Here is a 21,730-nt window from a genome sequence, read left to right as displayed (position 1 = left end):
AGATAATGTCTATAACAATATAACTGGAAAGAACAACAACAAAAATTGATATTGAATTCTGTGTAATTAAAATGACCAAGACTGACCCCAAAGAAGAAGTATGAGAATTCATGTCTTCTTTGTGGTGGTTGGGAATTGTGGGTGTGAAACATTACATATAATTGGTTGATGTAGTCTAGGTTAGTTTTGTTGAACTTTGTGTCTTTTTTCTGTTATAAATGAAGACACTCAGTTGGGGGGAGGGAGAATGTGATGGGGAAATTAAGGTGGGATAAAAACAAAAAAAATCAACAATTTAGAAATAAATAATATTTATGATGAAGGCCAGTACTTGGACCAGAAGGGTGATGGTTCAGAATTTTAAAAACACCAGCTCTTCTTTGTTCTTCCCTTTGATTCATCGATTGTCCCTCCCTTTGCTTTTAGGGTGAATATGAAGGTCCTGAGGGTGACATGAATGACAGAAAGGTAAGCCTGCTATATAGACAAGGCTGTATAGACTTAGGATAGTATACTGTGTGTGCATAATAACAACGAGGAAATGGAGAACTGGAAGGAGATAAAGAGGTGAGACATTCACCCTTAGTGCTGGGAACTTCCATGTGGAAACTCCCTTTACCAAAACAGATCAATAGCTGCTTTGTAACTTATAGTCTTTAATGAGTTTCCTGGGGGACACTGAGATGTTGTCCTCCTGACGATCACTCACTCACTCATTTATTTATTTATTTGTGAGTGTATATATTTTTCTTTCTTTCTTTCTTTCTTTCTTTCTTTCTTTCTTTCTTTCTTTCTTTCTTTCTTTCTTTCTTTCTTTCTTTCTTTCTTTCTTTCTTTCTTTCTTTCTTTCTTTTTCTTTCTTTCTTTCTTTCCCTCCCTCCCTCCCTCCCTCCCTCCCTCCCTCCCTCCCTCCCTTCCTTCCTTCCTTCCTTCCTTCCTTCCTTCCTTCCTTCCTTCCTTCCTTCCTTCCTTCCTTCCTCCCTCCCTCCCTCCCTGTCTCCCTTCCTCCCTCCCCCTCCCTCCCTCTCCTCTCTCTCTCTCTCTCTCTCTCTCTCTCTCTCTCTCTCTCTCTCTCTCTCTCTCTCTCTCTCTCTCTCTCTCTCTCTCTCCCCCTCTCTCTCTCTCTCCCTCTCTCTCTCTCTCTCCCCTGACTATCTGGTTGACAGCAAAACAGATTCATACACCACTACTCACCATTTTGCCTAGCCTTCACCCCCTTGCTTGGGGGTTGGTCTTTCCAGAAGAGAAAATAATGTATTAACATAAATACTGGAAATAAGGACCCCAGGCTTCCATTTCTAGTTCTTCCACATTCTTTGTATGTGACTAGTAACTTTATCTCGGTTGTAAGCTCCTTGAAGGCAGGGATTCTATATTCTGTAAAATGCCTTGTCCAGAACATTGACTATACTAAGTGGTCAATAAGTATCCATTGCTTGATTGTCAGAAAATCATAGCTTTCAAGTTGGAAGGGACTTTTGGGGCCACTGAATCTCACTCCCTCACTTTATATGTGTGGAAACTGAGACACAAAGTTATGTGACATTCATGATCACACAGATAGTACCTGTATGATCAGTATTTGAAAGCAGTTTTCCTAAGTCCTTAATTGCCTTGATATATGAACTGATAAAAAAATTCTCTAGGCTTCAGTTTCTCCCTCTGTGTACTGGAGCTCTCCTTCTGTATCACAGGCCCCTCAAAGGAGAACAGCTATACATTTCCCCAGGTATTGATTTCTCATGTGTGTTAGGGCTTTGGAATGAAAGGTGTGACAGTTAGACACTATTTAAAATTTGCTTTTTGAAGATGGAGAGTAAGAATTCTCTCTTCAGGGTGTCTGTGGCTCTAACAATTTGCCATACCTTTCAAGTTCCTTATGCTTTTAAAAAATTATTCTTCTCATCTGAATGTGTAGGGATATATGGTGTAGCCAATACCGATAAATGAGGAACCTGGTAGAGAGAGGGAAAAGCTTGCTAAAGGTCATTTGGGGATTTTTATAGTGGGGATGTCTTGTTGAATAGTCGGATTAGGTGATAGCAGAGATCTCTTCTGAATCTTGAATTCAGTGGTTCTGGGAACCAAGTATTTTTTCTTTTTTTTAGGCAATTGGGGTTAAGTGACTTGCCCAGAGTCACACAGATAGTTAGTGTCAAGTGTTTGGTCTGAGGCCGGATTTGAACTCCTGACTTCGGGGCCGGTGCTCTATCCACTGCACCACCTAGCTGCCCCCCTGGGAACCAAGTATTAAGAGGAAAGGGGGGCCCTTTAAAAAGATAGCTTTAACTCATGATGAAACATGTTACCCTTCCGCCTGACAAGTGGTGGACTCACACTGAGTGTTGAGACACACACATACATACATGTATATGTGTGTTTATGTATATCTATACACATGCATACACACATGTGTATATATAGCACACAAATACATGTATATTATATATAATATATATTTGTGTGTGTATATATATGTCTATGTGTATCTCTTTCTCTCTCTCACAGCAGCCAATGGGGGAATTTGTTTTGCTTGACTATACATGTTTACTTTTCCCTCTTTTTCAATGGGGAGGAGGAGAAGGTAGATTTTTGTTAATTGAAAAATATGAAAGTTAATAATAATAATAATAATAATAATGATAATAACAACAATGATAAAAGTAGGAAGATACCATCTCTTTCAGGTACAAAACCCTCCAAAAGGAACCAGGAGTGCACAGGGCAGGACTCCTGGTCGTCTATAGAGAGTCCCTCCTTTACACCTTCTAAGGCTGTGGAAGAAGCTGCTATACCTTGCCACCTTTTGATTGGTCTATCTTGCAGCAGCTCAACAGTAGCTTCTTAAAGATATCTTCCTACTTAATTTTGTGGGGACCTCCCAACATAACCAATCGGAGAGGGGGAGGGTGAATTGGCTAATGGGTGGGCTAGAGTGGGAAGGAGGAGGAGGTGGGGCCACGACTTCCCCACCCCCCACCCAATTCTGTTGTCTGGAAAAGCATTCATCCCCCAAGTTGCCTTTTGAATAGGTTTCTTTTTATCCTGCCTATTAGGCCTTGTTATGAAGTGTTAAGTATTAAAAACATAAAAGGTCTTTTCCAGAAATACTGCTGAGATTGCTTACACATGTCCCCTCACTGCATGCCCAGGGAATCTGCTGTAGTATTTCCTTGTCTTAACCTCATCTGTTTTCTATCTGATGCTAATAGCCTCGGTGTTTAATTTCCTGAAAAGTCCCGGATCAGATTTAAAGGGAAAGAGGGAAACATTTCCATACTCCTCTTTCCCTATCCCATCTCACCTCTCCCATACCAACTATTTTCTGTCTTCTCACTCTTTACATTTATTTTCTTCCCCTTTAAATGATGGTTAGACCTCTCTTGCTTTATTTAGGGCTTCCCTGCTGAATATTAGTAACCTGAGTCTATCTGAGGTTCTGTTTCTCACATTTGTTGGTGAAAAATTATTTAGCTGCTCAGAAGTCAAATTCAGTCAAGCTTCAGTTATCAGACCTAGGAGCGGAGAGGCAGGGCATGAATAATCCAAAACAACAGGTAATATATAAATTGCTTACATTTGACTTTGGAAATGATGATTTTGAAAACTGGTAAGTCTGCTTTCCTAAAGAGGGCTTACTTAAAATAATATTGAAGATACCGTAAGCCATCTGGTGATGATGGGAGGAGCCTTGGGCCAAAGATAGGTGGCTGGGGAAGCCAGGAGAGGACTGAGAATTCCAAATGCATTATCTACAAAGGTTATAAAGGGTTTACTGAGGAGAGAAAGGGTTGTGTTCCTGTTGGTGCTAAAACCTGCTTGGTGTTTATATATATGTGTACACACACACACACACACACACACACACACACACACACACTCTATATGCAGGCCCACAAGTCCCCATAATGTCTGAAGCAAAGCCCCTTTATCCTGGCCTGGGTGGATACTTTTTTGGAGTCTGCTTCTCCACAGGGAGAAAGAGGAAGTTTAAGATCAGCCCCATCACCGTTCTAGGAACAATGTTCTGTTCCCAGTAGTATTTCTTGGGAAGAGTGTGTTTAGCTATGTAGAGGATGAGTTTAGTATAGGATTAGAGGATTTGGTGGAGGTAGGGGTTAGGGTCCCAATCCTGAGATTACTGAAACCTCTCCCTTTTCTCATTTCTTTTAAAGCACCAATTCCTTTATAGCACCTGTGCCTTCCTTCGATGGCCAGCTGCCATGCTTTGAATGTATTTCTTCCTCCTTTCTGGCTGTTAAAGTCCTTCTTATTCATTAGCCAATCAACTGGCCGTCGTTAAGAGCTTATAATGTATAATGTGTTGGGCACTGTATTAGGACCTGCAGATATCAAGATAAAAATTGAAACTGTGCCTATCATCAAAGAGCTCACAGTCTATTGGGAAAAATTGTGTGTTGTGTGTGTGTGTGTGTGTGTGTGTGTGTGTGTGTGTGTGTGTGTGTGTGTATGCATGCATGCATGTACGTACACCCTCTGCAGCATGCCCATTCTCCACACAGCTGCCAAAAGGGATTTCCTAAAGTTCAGGGCTGACCACATAACTTTCTTACTCAATAAACTCAATTGGATCAAATATGAAGTCTTCTGTTTGATGCTTTAAATTCTTCACAGTCTGGCCCCTTCCTACCTTTCCAGCCCCATTGTCCATTATTTACTCTCCTTAAATACTCCTTCTTGATGTTTCACAGAGGAAAAAAATTCCATTTTCTGTCTCCATGCTTTTGTATAGGCTATCCCTCATGCCTAGAAAGCAGTCTCTTCTCCTCTCTGTCTCTTGGGCTCACCACTTTCTACACAAAACCTTTTCTATTTTCCCCAAATGCTAGTGTCTTCCTCCCACAACATTACCTTGCATCTGTTTTGTATGTGTTCTGTAAATGTATACATATGCATTTTTATCTCTACTATTAAAATGTAAACCATTTAAGCACAAAGGATTTCAGTCCTGTCTTAGTAGACTCAGTTATGAGGATGTTGTCTGGCCTATAGTTGAGAATGTCATAAATGCTTGCTGTTTAGTTGACCCACATAAAATTACACAAGGTAATTGTAAGAGTAAGCAGAAGCAGCTAGGGGGATTAACAATGGCCTCATGTAGGTGTTGACGCTTGAGCTGGTTTTTTTTTGTTTGTTTTGTTTGTTTGTTTGTTTTTAGGCAATTGGGGTTAAGTGACTTGCTCAGGGTCACACAGCTAGTAAGTGTCAAGTGTTTGGTCTGAGGCCGGATTTGAACTCAGGTATTCCTGACTTCAGGGCCAGTACTTCGCTACCTAGTTGCCCCTTGAGCTGAGTTTTAAAGGAAGTGTTTAGATGAAGATCAAAAGAGGAAGAAAGAAGCAATATTGACATCAGAGCATACTAAACAGCCTGAGACAGAAAAAAGAAATAACAGTTCAGGAAACAAATCAGGAGCCTAATATGAAGTCATCTTCTGGGATTCTCTTTCTCTCTCTCTCTCTCTCTCTCTCTCTCTCTCTTCTCTCTCTCTCTCTCTCTCTCTCTCTGTCTTTCTCTCTCTCTCTCTCCTTCTCTGTTTCTCTCAGAATAATCAATACTTTGGAAACTCACTGACTAACCTTGATTTTAAAGAAGACAGGTATCTGAAAGATTACTCCATATTTCTCCTTCCCTTCTCAGTTAAATTCCTTGAGAAAGCTGTGGACACTTGCAGTCTCTACTTCCTCTCCTTTCATTCACTTCTAAACTTTTGAAATCTGGCTTCTGACCTCATCATTCAATCAAAACTGCTGTCTCCAAATTTAATAAAAATCTCTTCAATGCCTTTTCTCAATCTTCATTCTTTCTGACCTTTTTGTAACTTTTGACACTGTTGATCCTACCCTCATCTTGGATATTCTTTCTTCTCTACTCTCTCCTGGATCTTCTCCTACATGTCTCCCAAATCTCTATCTCCTTTGCTGGATCAGGTTTCACCTACTAACTCCTTTTCTTCTCTCTCTATGCTGTCTCACTTGGTGATCCCATCAGCTTCCATGATCTCTTTGCAGATGATTCCCAGCTTTCTCTTCTCAGCTGTGGTCTTGCATCACCAACTACCTTTTAGACTTCTTGAACTGGAGGTCCTATAGGCATCTCAAAACTCAACATGTCTGAAACAGAATGTATTATCTTTCCCCCTAAAGCCTTCCCCTTTCCTTACTTTCCCATTACCATCAAAGCCACCACCATCTTCCCATAACCTCAGTGTCACCCTTGACTTCCTCATTCACCCTACATATTAAACCTATTGTCAAGTCTTGTGTAACATCTCTCAAGTATGTTTCCTCTTTCTTCTGATTCTGCCACCACCCTAGTGCAGGCCTCCACCATCTCACATCCAGACTATCGCAATAGCTTTTCTTTGTCTTCTGCCCCTAGTCTCTCCCCACTTCAATCTATGCTTCACTCAACTGCCAGTGATTTTCCTAAATCACAGGACTGACCATGCCACCACCCTGCTCAATAAAGTACAGTAGCATCTGATTATTTCTAGAACCAAATGGAAAGTGTTCTGTGTGGCAGGTAATGCCTTTTACAAGTTGACACTTTCCTACCTTTCCAGCCTTCTTTACCCTTTACACCCCTTCACATGCTCTACTATACAGCTATAGAGGCCTGTTTGCTGCTCCTAAACCAGGATACTACATCTCCCAACTCTGCCTTTTCATTGGCTGTCCCATGTCTAGAATTTTCTCCCTCCTACCTTCCCTGTCCTCCTTCAATTCAAATTCATCTTTTGTGGGATGTTTTCCATCTGTCTCTGGCATCCTTACTGCTTGTGCTGTCTCTTTGAGATTATCTTCCATTCACAATGTGTGTCTTTCGTATAGAAATAACTATCTGTATGTCATCTCCCCCATTAGAACAAGAACTCCATGTTCTAAAAGAACAGTACTTTTGCTTTTGTATCTCCAACACTTAGCACAGTGCTTGGTATATATTACAAATTTTTAAATTAAAAAAAATGTTTAAAAATGCATGTTGAATGACTGACAGATTTGGGAGATTGAAGCAATAATAGGTGTTTAGGATGAATGTGGTAGTATGGCATAACTCTATAAGGATAGTGTTAGCATTTGTTGAAGCTGACTAGGTCTTCTTAGGACACTTATTTTTATTGTGTAAAAAAGGATAAAAAACAAAGATTGACTGCTACTTCTAGAGGATAGCATAATGGTAACTAAAGAAATAAAAAAAGAGAGTTGTCCCTCTTTTCATTTGCTTCTATTATCTCTGGCAAGGGGAATAATCTTTGGACTGGCAAGAATTGAAGAAAAACGGTTGATTTGGCCATTGACACCAAAGATACCTAGTGAGTTTATAAAGAAAAATAAGGTACCTTGCTACTCTTAATGAGTTTAAGTCACCAGGTCCAGAACAAACTCTATCCAAGTCTACTGAAAGACTGGTGAATATGATTATTTAGTCACTATCAATGATCTTTGAAAGACTATGGAATTTGGGAATGATCTCACGACTGGAGACAACAAATGCCTCAGTTTTCAAAGAAGGAAAGAGAGTAGAGTCCACAAACCATAGGTTACTAAGTTAGACTTCATTTCTTGGCAACAGTTCCAGACTGTATTATTAGAGAGATGGACATCTAGCAAAGGAAGTGGTCAGATAATAGTGGAGCAGTGTCAGCAATTCTTGCCAGACTAATCTCATTTCATTCTTTGACAAAGTTATTAGATTGGTTAGTCAGGGAGATGTTATAGATACAGTTTACCTGAATTCAAGAAAGCATTTGAAAAAATTTCTCGTGTTATCCTCGTGAAAAACATGGAGGAATGAGGGCTAGATAATGACAGAGTTAAATGGATTGAGTCATTGACAATTCACTGTAAACTGGGAAGGGAATCTTCAATAGAGTCAATCAGGGATTTGTTCTTGGGCCTGTGCTGTCTAATATTTATTAGCTAAAAATTTCATGTCTGATTCTTGGGTTTGAACAAATCACCTTTATGAATTAAAGGTGGGCAATGTGTGGCATGATAACAATTCATCTGAAAAATATCCAGCCATTGTAGTGGATTAAAAACTGAATATGACTGAAAAACATGATACAACAGGGAGACCCTCCCCCAAACTACTTTGATCTTAGCCTGCTTTGAAAGGCACTGACTAGGGATGTAATTGTCCTACTCTACTCTTCCCTGGTCAGACCCCAACTGCAGTATTGTATTCTGTCCTGGGCACTACATTTTAGCAAAGCTTGGTAATCAGAGGAGTAGGATGACAAGGATGGTTAAGGGTGCTGAGACCAAGACAGATAAGAGTTCGTTAAAGAGTTACTTATGTTTAGCCTGGAAGAAAAAAAGACTTGATGGGTGATAATGGTTACATGGATGGCTATCATGTGGAAGGGGGATTAGGCTTGTTCTGCTTGGAACCCAAAAAGGGTGGAAGCTGTAAAGAGTCAGAGCTTGGCTTGATGTAAAGAAAAACTTCCTAACAACTAGAGCAATTCAAAAGTTGAATGAGCCGCCACTATAGGCAGTGGGTTCCTTTTCTATGAGTATTGGAGCAATGGCGGGTTGAACACTTCATTATGTTACTTAGGAACTCTTTGGAGTAGGCCTTTGAGGTCCCTTCCAGCTCTGAGATTCTGTAATTTAGTGGTTAATTCTTACTGAGTCCATTTTACTGACCCCATTCCCTTCAGTTGTGTTAAATATCAGATGTTCTTATATCAAGGGATTATTCAAGGTGGCACTTTAATTTCCTAAAGAAGAAGAAAAAGTGAATCCCACAAAGCGTGAGGCAAATGATTTTGTTTTCATTAGGCTTTTTGTAGTAGAAGAGCATATCGGAGTCAGAATTTGTCTCCTTGGCTTTGCCATCCATGTACCAGCTGTGTGACCTTGGGGAAGTCATTTAACTTGTCTTGATCCTAGTTTCCTTATGTGTAAAAGAAGGACTGGACTGAGTTTTTTTTTCCAGCACCAACATTCTATGATGTTATAGCCTATAGCCATGTAGTGTTCTATGATATCACCATAGAAAATAGTGATTTGGGTGGGGCACAAGGAAGAACTTCCAGACTCGAAGACCCTAAGAGTTATTGAGACATACAAAAAGGTTACAGAGATGGGGGAGGTAGAGTTATTACCTCACCCAGCGAATTCTCTGGCTTTTTTGTGGGTGTTTACCAATTCAATTCATTAAGTATTTGTTGCCCTGCCAGCTGCCTTCTATTCCTGTGGATTCCCCTGGGCCTTAAGATCAAATTCTAAACCTGATTCTAGGCAGGTCTGAAAGTCCCTGTGAGTGGCATTTCCTGTCTGCTTTGGTATAGTCTGAGTGACTCAGCTCCATTTGGGAACAGGCAACCTCATTACTCTCTTGCAGATCAATTAAGAAGACGCTCCCTCTCCTCTGAGAGAGAGGGTGGAAGAAGATAGGGCTATCCTGCCTCAAAGCCTGGGCAATGGGGGAGGGGTGAGTGACTTGAGTATTGGAGGAGCATTTCCTCTGCTTCCTTCAATAGGGAATAGCTATCAAGCTATACTTCCATTAAGTGCTTAAAGGTTCACAGTTAACTCTGTCAAATGGATGTATAGCCCACAGACACTGACCCATTTTACTAGGGAGAAACTGAGGCATAGCGTTTGATGGAATGGTATAAAAATATTTGGGCAGGATTTAAATCCTTGCCCCAGATTTTTCGCCTTCTATATACACTTAATTTCTGAAATTTACTATTACAAAGTGATGTGAGCAAAAGGAATATTGTAATTTGTCTTGTAATTTTCAGAGCCCCCTTTTTGGCAAGAAGGTCATAATAGATTATGGCGTTTTCTTCTCAGCTTCCTTAAGAGATATGAAGAAGCAGGAATTAGTTTCACAATCCCATGCCAGCTCCATCTCAATTTTATAGATAGGAAAATTGAATTCTAGACAGGTGACCCCAAACATCAACAGGGCCAGAGCCAGGAGGAAAACTCAGATCTCCTAATTCCAAATCTCATCCTCTGGCTACTGGATTGTATTTGCTTTCTTCTCAGTCTGGGCTTGGCTGCCCTAGTATGATTTACCCTGGAAGCATTCCAGGGCTACTTGAGCTCCTAGAGTGGTTCAAGAGGCACAAACCTCATGGAACTATTTGTGATTTCTTGTCATTGATGGTCCTTTCAATCATTCTCAGTGCTGCCTGCTTAGCAGGTGGGGAAATCAGGACCTTGCTAAGCTTTGGTCACAAGATGACAGGAGGTACTTCAACTTTCAATATAGATAATCTTAGCCTTTGAGTATGGTCCCCAGCTAAAGGGAGCTAGGTGGTGTAGTAGATAGAGTGCCAAACCTGAAGTCAGGAAGACTCATCTTCTTGAGTTCAAAATCTGGCCTCAAGTCCAAACCTTTCATTTTGTAGATGAGACTTACAGAATTGCGATGACTTGGTCAGGGTCATATAGAAAATAAATGGCAAAGTCAAGACTAAAGCCCAGGTCTTCTGACTCCAAATGCGTTGTTTCTTTCCACTAAAATGAACTTTCTCTCAAAACCACAGATCTCCCATGGAGCTATGCTGCACCACCTTTTCCACCACATCTCATTAGGTTGTCGTTGTTGAGCTGTTCTGTCATATCCAGCTCTTCATGACCACGTGGCAAAAATACTGGAGTAGTTTACCATTTCCTTCTCTAGTGAATTAAGACAAACAGATGTTAAGTGATTTGCCCAGGGTCACCGGTTTGTAAATGTCTGAGGTCAAATTTGAACCCAGGTCTTCCTTCCTGATAGAGGCCCACTTTGACACCTAGCTGTCTTCTTAAGTACTATTGAATAAACAGTCTTGGCCTCTCATTCTGTGCTGTCTTGGGCTATACACCCTAGGGCATGATTCCAGGCGTTAGTATTTTGCCCAAAGCTCTTTGTGGAAGAAAGTAGTGAGCTTCTGGGGACCGTTTATTGTTGTTCAGTTGTTTTTCAGTCGTGTCTGGCTCTTCCTGACCTTATTTGGGTTTTCTTGACAAAGATATGGAATCATTTGCCATTTCCTTCTCCAGCTCATTTCACAGATGAGGAAACTATGGCAAACAAGGTTAAATGACTTGCCCAGGATCACTTAGCCTTTACAGTCTTTTCAAGCTCTAAATTCTAAGTCTATAGAATCAGAGTCTCAAAGTGTCTGGGCTGGAAGGGATTGTGAAAGTTTATCTTGTCTATCTTCTTCCCTTTGGATATATCCTTATTGGCCTTGTGGTCATTACTTGCATTCTGCAGAGAATGTCTCCATAATCACTCACATCAATCAGCCTTTTTATAAGTCTCAGAATCTCCTTGGTTAGAGTGCCTTTCTTTTCTCAGTGTTTAAATATCATATAGGGCAAGGACAAGTAACACTTTCCAGTCTTTTATCTCCCTGTCCTCTGAAAGTTAAAATGGATGGGCATGTCAGCTGGCCAGAGCAAGAGAAAAGTGGACAAACTATACGTCATCATTCAGATACCTTATATCTGCTTGTGTATTGCACACATATATCATGTATGTGGATATGTGTATGTGTGTAACATGCGATATATATATGGGTATGTGTGTGTATTATGTATGTATGTGTATATATCTATGCATGTATATATATACATGCATGTGTATTGTGTATATGTATACACACATATGCATGGGTATACACATGCATTTACACACATACATATATGTATATATGTGCGTGTATGTATGAATGTATGTGTATGTGTGTGTGTGTGTGTATATATATATATATATATATATATATATATATATATTATATATATATATATATGTGTGTGTGTGTGTATGTATGTATATATATATAGTCAGTGCAGGGTAGTTCTAGCCCTATAAGCATTTTCAGTGTTTTCTATTATTAGTACTTTCCTTGGAGTCCTCCCTTCTGTTTTGAACCCTCTTATAGTTGTGGGCAGCTAGGTGGCATGGAGAACAGAGCACCGGACCTGGAGTCAGGAAGACATCTTTCTGGGTTCAAATCTAGCCTCAGACACTTGCTAGCTGTGTGACCCTAGGCAAGTCACTTAATCCTGTTTACCTCTATTTCCTCCTCTGTAAAATGAGCTGGAGAAGGAATGGCACACCACTCCAGTATCTTTGCCAAGAAAACCCCAAATGGAGTCATAGACAGTAGGGCATGACTGAAAAACAACTGAACAAAATAGCTGTTGTCTCCCTCAATTATAGTGAGAGCAGGGACTCTCTCCTTTTCTATCCCAGGGCTTAGCATCTAGCAAAGGCTTAATAAATTATTTTTCATTCATTCATTAATTGACAAAAACACTTTCTTCAAGTAGGCCAATGGCTTCCTTCAGTTTTTGTCGAGGGTTATGGAATGGAGTAGGACAATTTTGTTCATTTTGCTGATAAGAAAACAGAGAAGGGGAAGAAGACCTATCTGAGATCACAGGATCACAGATTCAGAGCTGAAAATAACTTTACATGTCATCTATTCTGACCTCTCAGAGAGAGGTCTCAGAGTTTGCCACTTGCCCGAGGTCACATAGGAGAGAATTAGGATGTCAGAACCTCATACCTGGTTTGAATTCAGTTTCTCTGATTCATGAATCTGGGGCCAAAACTAAGTTTAGAGTTTATGATTTGAATTCTGATTCTTGGGCACTGTCTATTGCAATGACTGCCTGCTTAAGGAATTTAACATTTTTATCTTCAGGGTGGACAGGAGTTCTTTCCTATCCCAGCTTTTGTGGGTGGGTAAAGAGAAGAAGTTTTGGTTCTGGATGAAATTGCCAGGGTATCTGGTGCTAGTGTCACTCGGGCCCTTAAGGGAAGCAATGTCTTTGTCTTGTGACGCAGATTTGCCTCCCTTTAGGCCCCATTTGACATCATTGCCATGGCAGTACTAGTGAGACTTCGACTTGCACTTGGGAGGCAACCAAGAAAACATGGTGTTATATGAGTGACTTGAGAAGAGAAGGAGGAGCAGCTGACCCAGAGGCCCTCTTTCTGAACTCTGTAGTATTACAGAGCAGAACACCTGAACTCTGATATTGCTGCTTATGCCTAAAGGAGGTGTTCTCTGTGCCTCTATTTCCTCCTGTATGAAAAGGGAAGGATAATGGCTGTTGGTTTCAGCAGGGTATAGGAGGATTTCTTTTTGTCAGTTGTCACAAAACATTCTGATAATATACCTTCTATATCCAGGCCAGAAACTTCTTTGGTTTCACAGAAATGATACAATGTAACCAAAGGCCCTTAATAAAGGAATGGAGTCATTTGGAACTGATACTTATTTAATAAGGCAGTTAAAAGCTGTGACTACAGTTGATTCTCCATTACACAATACTGGATTTCTGTATAAATAGAAAAGCAATGCAAACAAAATAAACAACACACACACAGACCCAAACAAAGTGATTTTTCCAATTCTTTTTTTTCTTTTATTAAATAGACATGGAAATAAACTACCTGCTATAATGAATGATAGAATCATGTTAAAGTTTATTCTATGATCAAGGAACAATGACCATGTTAGGAATGAATTTCTAGGTAATGAATGATTTATATTGCATTATTAAATTACCCTATTTATTGGCATACGAGCTATGGTGCTTGTCAGTATCTTTGAAGCTAGAAAACCACATAGTACAATTGGCCGCTGCAGTTGCTATTATATGATCTTTCATTTTCTTAAGCCAGACTTGAAGTCATTGTTGCGAATGCCATATTAAGTCTGTGCTTTCACAGAATCAAAGGAAATTTTCGTTGGAAGGAACCTCAGAGGCCATATATCTAATGCTTTCATTTAAGTGATGAAGAAATCAAACCTCAGAGTGGTGAAATAATTTGCCCAAGGTCGCATAGTTATTAAGTATAAGAGCCAATGACTGGAACCCAGGTCTTTTGATTCGAAACCCAGGACTCTCCTTACTCTTTATTCTACTAGTATTTATTCTCGCTTAGACCACATTTCGGTCTTACCTCAATCAAGGTAGGGTAGGAGGTCATTTTATTGGACTAGATATTTTGTTATACCAAAGAATAGTACAGGAAGGGGAACATAAAGCCTGGGTGGAACCTTTCCAGAGGGCAATAAAGCAGTAGGCCCCATGGCTTCTGGAATTACATACATTCTTGGGGATGAGGAGGTAGTTTTAGTTACTTACTACTCATGAATACCTTCTGCTATGATTTAGTATAATAGGAGCTTTTCAGGTCGTTGTGCTTCACAGGCGATACCCCGCTTGAACCCAACAGACTTGGGAGTAGGTTTGAATGGAGAACTTGATATTGGTGTTTCAGGGGCTCCTAGATGAGTACATTGACTCCTTTTTTTTTTTTTAGCTCCTCTATCAAGAATGGGCACGCTATGGAGTGTTCTATAAGTTTCAACCTATTGACCTCATCAGGTAAGACTTGGACAATAGAAATCCAGGGTGGGCTTAAGCTGTGGCTGTCATAGAAGGTGGGGATGTCCAAACAAACTGACTTTTAGGCAGAAGGATTTATCCCCTTGCCCTCCATTCTCCTTCCTCAGAGTGGTTTGAACAAATGTGATGAAGGGATGGATAAAGACTGTAGGGGAGAGGAAACAGTGTAAATATAACCCCTGTGCCTGACTCACCCTCCTGACATGAAAAACCTAGGGACACTGAGGACAGCTGCCCTCTTCTCTTAATTGTTGCCCACACCCAGATGATCCGGGTGCTTCAGGATCTGACAAATTCCCCAGGGTAGTTACCAGTTCTCTGTATATCCACAAAGTTCAAAGCATTTTATTTGAAAGTTAATGAGAATAGATAAGACTTGCATCTGAGTCTATAGAAATTAATACTATTCATGGGCGAGCAATCTTTTCCCCAGAAATCTGTGTAATCTGTCTTATGTAATATTGCCCTAAAACTCCAACTGTGCTTGCCATTTTGTTATTAATGCTATTCTGTGTCCTGCAAAGTTCTGCCATTCTCTTCAATCTCTAACACTGTGCTCATCATGCTTTCCCAAAGACAAATTCTCCAGTTATCCTATATGGGAAAAAAACATCCAGGTGCATTTAGAGCTCAAAAAACCCCACACATTTCTTGTTTTGAAGTCTTCCTTTGAACCCAGTGCTCATTGTCCTCATTTTAATATAAAAGTTTCTTGGGGCTGTAGAAACATGTTCTTTGCAGGTGACATTCTGTCTCCACAGTTTGATACAATAGAAAGAGTTCAGGATTTAGAACCAGAGGACTTGGATTCAAATCCTACCTTTCCTACTTATAACCTGTGTGACCATGGAAAAGTCTCCTAGTCCCTGCCATATCATACTGTAGCCCAGGGCTTTGACAACATCCATTCTTCTTACTATTCTCCCTTCTTCCTTTGTCTGCTCTGGAATTTCTAGAGAGGAATAAGGGAAAATAAGAGCACCCTAGGACACTGTTGTACTGTGCTTGTATAACAGTGACTAGTCTTTGTACTAAGCTTAGTATTGTGCCTGACACAGAATAAGTGCTTAAAAAGATTGTTGATGATAATGGTGATGATGATGATGATGATGATGATGATGATGATAAAGGAAGTAGCTGGTGGTCACAGTGAAACTCCTTCAGAGGGAGAATTTTTTTTTTTTGGTATACCCCATGGGAGAAGAATGTCTTATGTTTCTCTCTTTGGCCCTAAAGGAAAGATGGGGAAAGAGGGAACAAGAAATTTTTAAGTATGTTTCAGGCACTGCGCTAAGCACTTTATAAATACTATCTCATGTGATCCTTACAACAACCCTGTGGGGTAAACTCTGCCAAGTGAGCAGGTCTTCTGGAAATTTGCCTATTATGTGTTTTTGGTGGTCAGCGGAATGACTTGTTCTGGCAGCCACTATAGGTGAAACTCCTGAAGGCAGATTCCTAATAGTGTAACCCTGAGGCATGCCATTTTGCAATATTAATATGTCAGAATTTCATCACTGGAAGTCTTCAAGCAGAGGCTGGCTGACAACTTGTAAGTGATGTTGTGGAGAAAATGCCTGCTTAAGCAGGTGTTAGAATAGATGGCAACTAAGGTCCCTTTGAAACCTGAGACTCTGTCATTCATCAGCCAGACCCCATGTTGGGAAATTTTACCAAAGGCATGTTGCCTGAGATGCCTATCAGATGGTTCGCAGTAACGATTTGAGCTAGAGATCTTGGCTATAAACTGTCCTGGTCCATGGAACTCATTTCCCCTTATATCCTTGCTTGGCCTAATGTTCTGTTTTTGTGGAATAATAATGTTGTGGCTGTTCTGTCATGTCCAGCTCTTTGTGTCCCCATTTACCATGTGCCGGTTCCCGCACTAAGCACTCTACAATTATGATCTCATTTGCTGCTCACAACAATGCTGGGAGGTAAATGAAATTGTCATTCCCATTTTACAGATGGAAGGAAGGAATATACATTTATATTACCCCCATTTTTTTGCCACGGATTGTCCTGAGCATTTCAGAAATATTATCTCATTTGATCTCACAACAACTCTAGGAGGTAGGTGTTATTATTATTCTCACTTTACAGATGAAGAAACTGAGGCAAACAGAAGTTAGGTGACTTGCCCAGGGTCGCACAAATAAGTATCTCAGGCAAGATTTGAACTCAGGTCTTCCTCTCTCCAGGCCCAACACTACATTCATGGCACCACTTGATTGGGCAATTAATGTCCTTGGCTGGGGTATGCTTATACTCCCTCCTTGGAAAACACATGTTGGAGTGAAACAGACAGTACGGTGAAAGATCTAACTAACCCACAACTGGATAAGAAATCTGGTCGGCTTCCATAGAGCAAATTTCAGGTTGAATTTCTTGGATTCAAGGAGTTATACTTAGTTAACCAAGTATGTGATATATAAAATTTTATTTATTTAATAGACTAATAATAATTCAACAAATATTTCTTAAGCCCCTAATATATATATAAATCACTGTGCTGGCTTCTGAGGATTGACAGGTGAGAGGAATTAGGGTTAGACTTCTCATTCAATATGCAATTGCTACTGCAAATGCTATTAAGATGAATAAATAAATTTGGCTGCACACAGTGAGTTCCTTCCAGTACGCTTGCCTTTGTGCCAGGCTATTTCTATTTCCAGTGGCATCTTCACCTTCATATATCCTGTCATGAACAACCATTACCCAAATATACACACCATGGTTTCCCCTGTGTCTACCTAACCTTCTTCTTCCCCCAAAGTTGGAAGGATGTATCTGAAGGATGAGACATCAGGAAATGATCCTTCCTTTGCTTCTGAGTCTCTGTCCCCTAACTTCAAGCAAGCCAGGCTAGCTGAATGAGTAAGCTACCCTAAGGGACAGTCAGGAGTCAGCATGTGCCAGGCAAGTTAAACAATCACCACCAACACCACAATCACCATCTCCCTTGGACCCTGATGGGGACAGGTCAGGGCTCTGGGCCCAAGAGCCTTGGGAATAACGGAGCCCCACCAGGTCACCGGATCTGCTTCCTGCCCAGCCTCTACAGCCATAATTGAGGGGGAGAAAAAAATCGTGGAAAAGGGCCCCATCTTCCTCATCACTGCCACCAAGTGGCAGCTGGGCAAAGGAACCCTGCGAGTGATAGCCACCCAGCACCCTGGTCCTACTTTCAGTCCTGCCCTCAAAGACATTATCCAGGGCAGCAAATCCTATGGAGAAGGTCTTGATTCACTGCCAACCAACTGGCACACATAGAGCAGGCAAGCCACGCTAGCTGAAGCAGTGGGGTACCATGGTGGAGAGGCAGGAGATGCCACGTGCCAGGCAAGTAAACTACCACCACCTCCTTAACCTTCATCTCCCCCTCAGGCCTTGATGGAGACAGCCCAGGCCCCTAAACAAGGAGTTTTTGGAATGGCAATGGTTTGAGACCTGTGTTCTCAGTCATCATCCTAGTCGGCAGCCCCTGTGGAGATGCAGACTGACAGCTGCTTCTGCAGGTGCTATAGCCACAGTGGCTGAGACTCAGAAAGGAGGGTTCTTGACATCAAAATCCTTGGCAATGTCAAATCATTCAACAGAATCTGGTATGATTTTATCATAGGAAATGACATTAAAGAAGAGGCATCATCATCTGCTTTGCTGCTGTACACTAAAGACCATGGGACCTTTCCAACTGATTTGTTTTGAAACCTTCCATGTGCGTTATCTCCCACATCAAAATATGAGCTGAGTGCAGGGATTGCCTATTTGTATCCCTAACACTTAGCACACTGCCTTGCATATGGTGTTTAATAAATGCTTTCTTCCTTCATTCTTCCCTTGGGGAACAACTTTAAGTGGTATCCTGAGGATCAAGATCTGAATAGGTTTATCCAAGTTTGTGGCTTTAGCTGTGCCTGAAGATGACTATGGTTTTCCCAATGAGGTGGCTATATGTTCAGCTCTTAATCGGTGACTGGTATTAGTCATAGGAGCCACATCTATTGCTCAAATTTCATGGGGACTGTTGCTCACAAAAAAGAGGTTTATCCCCGTCTTTATCCTCAGTCTGTATTTCATCTTGCTATATTTCTTGAAGGTGATATAATCAGTGAAAGGAGAAGGAAGGATAATATGGAAGAGAGGGGCTAATGTAGATCTATATGCTATATTCTTTATCCATTGGTTATTGGCATTCATCTTTTTGGGTTGCTGATTGAGTGTGGAACTCTGTCCATGGAAACATTATGGTCTGTCTGTCCCTGCAATTGACTTTCTGTCCTTTGAAAGTAATTGAGGAAATAGAAGTTTATATTCTCAAGGGCTAAAATGTATCCTCCCTGGGAGATGGGAAAAGGGATAGAAATACACGGGCAAAGCTCTCGATGTAAGCTGGTGCTGCCAACCTCCTAGATTGTTTTCTGAATCACACCAGTTCCTTCTTGGGCTTTGATTTCTAAATGAGGATCCCAGGCGGCCACCCTGTTTTTTTTGCTCCCTCTTCCTCCTTCATTTTTTTTTAAAGCATAATTTTTAAAAATTACTGACCAATATAGCCCCTCCCTTTCCCTAAGGGAGGTGCAGGGGACTGGATCCAGTTTGTACATTTTCTCTCTCTCTCTCTCTCTCTCTCTCTCTCTCTCTCTCTCTCTCTCTCTCTCTCTCTCTCTCTCTCTCTCTCTCTCTCTCTCTTTTGGCCACTGAAGGCAGTCACCTGCAGGTGAAGAATTTACTTTGGACTGGACGCCTGCTCCGAGCCCTTTTGTTTCTCTAGGACACAAAGTTTGGAAGACTCTGCGTCTAGACATGGGTCCACCCAGCTAAAGCCGTAGTCTTTAGCCATCTGTAGCCCCCACCCTTTGCTTTCACATTAGGTCCCACAGTGGGATCTAAGGGCCAGGGACAAAGTAGGGAAGGACACTTCAGGCTTCTGACACTGTGACTTTGGGGGAAAGAGAGTGTTGGGTTGGGTGGAAGTGGGAGACGCTACAGTGTGTGCATGGGGGGAAAGGCTTGTTTGTCAACATCCATGAAACTATCTCTGAACCTTAAGGTACTTCTGGAAATGAAAAAAAAAAGAATCTGCAATAGGGAAAGAGAAAGAGAAGGGGGTGGAAAGGTAGGGAGTAGCAGAGGGGAGTATCGGAAAGAAACAAGCAGAATCAGAAAAATTAAATAAAGTACAGGACCTAGAGAGCTCATGAGGGCAAAAGATGGGGTACTTCATAACGATAGGAGAGGGAAGGGGAGATGCTGTGAGAGTGGGAAAATAAAGGAGCATGTGAAAAGGATGGTTGAAAAACTGAGTTAAGGTATCCAAAGATATATCCAGAAGTTTGGGAGGTCCTGATTTCCATGAATCACAGGATCTATACCACAGATTAGTCTTTAAAAAGGTCTTTTATGCTGTAAACAAAAGCTGAAGGAAGTCTGAATGGAATTAAAAAATATTTCTAGTGTTCCCTAGAAAGAAAGATTCCCTCCGGCCTACCCTATGCATTAAATAATATTGTAGCTCAATTTGGAACGAGACTTCTTGGTGGTGAGACCCACTCCTGTCATTTATTAGCCATGCAACTTTCCAGCTGTCAAATCCTGTGACTTTCATTCTATCTCTTCTAAGCTTTCTCACTCTGGAGTGAGTGAGTGATTTATCTCCTAACCCATTTTCCTGATCTTTCCTTTCCCTATAATTTCTTGCCAGATACCCAGCTATGGAGGGAATAAGTGCAGAAACAAAGCAGGGGAGGGATCAAAGTGACCTAGAATTGTATCTCCAGGTCTCTAAGCAGCTTAATCAATCAAAAAACATTTATTCATTTTCTACTATGTTCTTGTCACTGCGCATATAAATGTAAAAAAAATGAAGGTCAGGACAATGTTGTGAAGGCAAGAGAGACAGACAGAAGAGTTTGCATTTGATGCTGGAGGAAATAGAAAGCTGCTGAAGTTTACTGAAGAGAAGAGTGATGCGGGTCAGACCTGCACTTAAGGAAATGGCAGTTGTGGACAATAGACTGGAATGAGGGAGATGATAGAGGAAGATGAATTAGGAGGTCATTGCAATAGTCCAGGTGAAGTCAGTGAAGGCTTGAAGTAAGGTGCTGGCTTGATGAATAGGTAGAAGAGGATGGATGTGAGAGAGATTCTGACATAAGAATTGACAGGACTTTGTTATGGGGTGAGTACAAGTGAGGAGGTGAGGATAACTTGAGGTGGTGACCTTGGCTCACTGCAAAGATGGTGATACTTATGAAAGAAACAGACAAGTTCAGAAAAAAAGGATATGTTTTGGGTGAAGATAATGAGTTCTTTTTTTGGCTTGTTCAGTTTTATGTTCACATAAGCTTTATGGAACATCCAGTTTGAGGTATCTAGTTGGTGATATTGGGCATAGAGTTGATAATTTATTCCGGAGGAGCTGATGAGGTAGGTTCCTAATTGAGACTACTGAGGGTAAATAAAAGAGAATTTAGGACAGAGCCTTGGGGGACACCCACAGTAAGAGGGAAGGATAAGGATGAAGAGCCAATAGAAGAGACCAAAGAAATTTTCTCTTGAGGCGCACCATATTTATTCTTGCCTCCATCTCATCATCAGCCCCTGGAGACCTTAGGATCAAAAGATGTGATTTTTGCCTCTTCCCAAGATAATAGCAGCATCTTCATTGTGGGTGTTAAAATATCACTATAAACAGGGGGCTCTTCTGTGAAGCAACATTGTGATTAAAAGTAGGTACTTTCCTAAGGATCCCAGGAGTGCATTGGCTGTCCTAAATCTGCCTGAATATTTTATCTTTTATCTCCAGGACCCCCACTCTGAACCCATCCTCCTTAGTCAACTATCAAGAGGAACGTTTTCAAATGTTTTAAATTAAATAATTAAGAACTCGGGGAGAAAAAAAATCCTGCATTCATTTTAAAAGGCCCATGTCTAGCCACCTTACCTCTCCCACTAGCTCAAGCTTGTTGTGTGATAATACGTGTTTAATAAATGATTACTGGTTGATTGTTTGATAGATGATTGGTCGTAGACATTAGAGTTGAGGGACCTTATAAATTTTCCAATACAACCCTTTCATTTTACAGATGAGGAAACTATTTTCAGCATGGCTTTCATTACAATAAATTTACACAATTTTAAAACTCTCATCTGGAGGAAAAAGGCAACAAAAGAGTTAACGCTGCTTGCCTGTGTGTCTCTCTCTGCTGCTCTGTCCTCCCCAGCTGGTTGCACTCTAACTAATGCCCAGCAGGTTGCACTGTTAGACTGTGGATTTCCTCCTCCCCAGACCTATTTCCTCCTTGTTGAAGGACTCCCGAGGC

The 21,730-nt window shown here is 41.0% G+C and overlaps 1 protein-coding gene across 1 annotated transcript in view; it reads left to right on the top strand.

Moving 5' to 3' along the window:
- ANO2 (anoctamin 2) overlaps positions 1-21,730 on the top strand; it is a 506,846-nt gene that overhangs the window by 165,320 nt on the left and 319,796 nt on the right. The window contains exons 8-9 of the mRNA XM_078149057.1: positions 427-468; positions 14,320-14,384. Coding sequence (XP_078005183.1) covers positions 427-468; positions 14,320-14,384 — 107 coding nt within the window. The remainder of the gene's footprint in view (positions 1-426; positions 469-14,319; positions 14,385-21,730) is intronic.

This window comes from Phascolarctos cinereus, unplaced genomic scaffold, assembly GCF_003287225.1.
Source record: "Phascolarctos cinereus isolate Bilbo 61053 unplaced genomic scaffold, phaCin_HiC Scaffold_1;HRSCAF=81, whole genome shotgun sequence".
In the NCBI taxonomy this organism is placed as follows: Eukaryota; Metazoa; Chordata; class Mammalia; order Diprotodontia; family Phascolarctidae; genus Phascolarctos; species Phascolarctos cinereus.
This window is presented reverse-complemented; position numbering and strand designations above follow the sequence as displayed.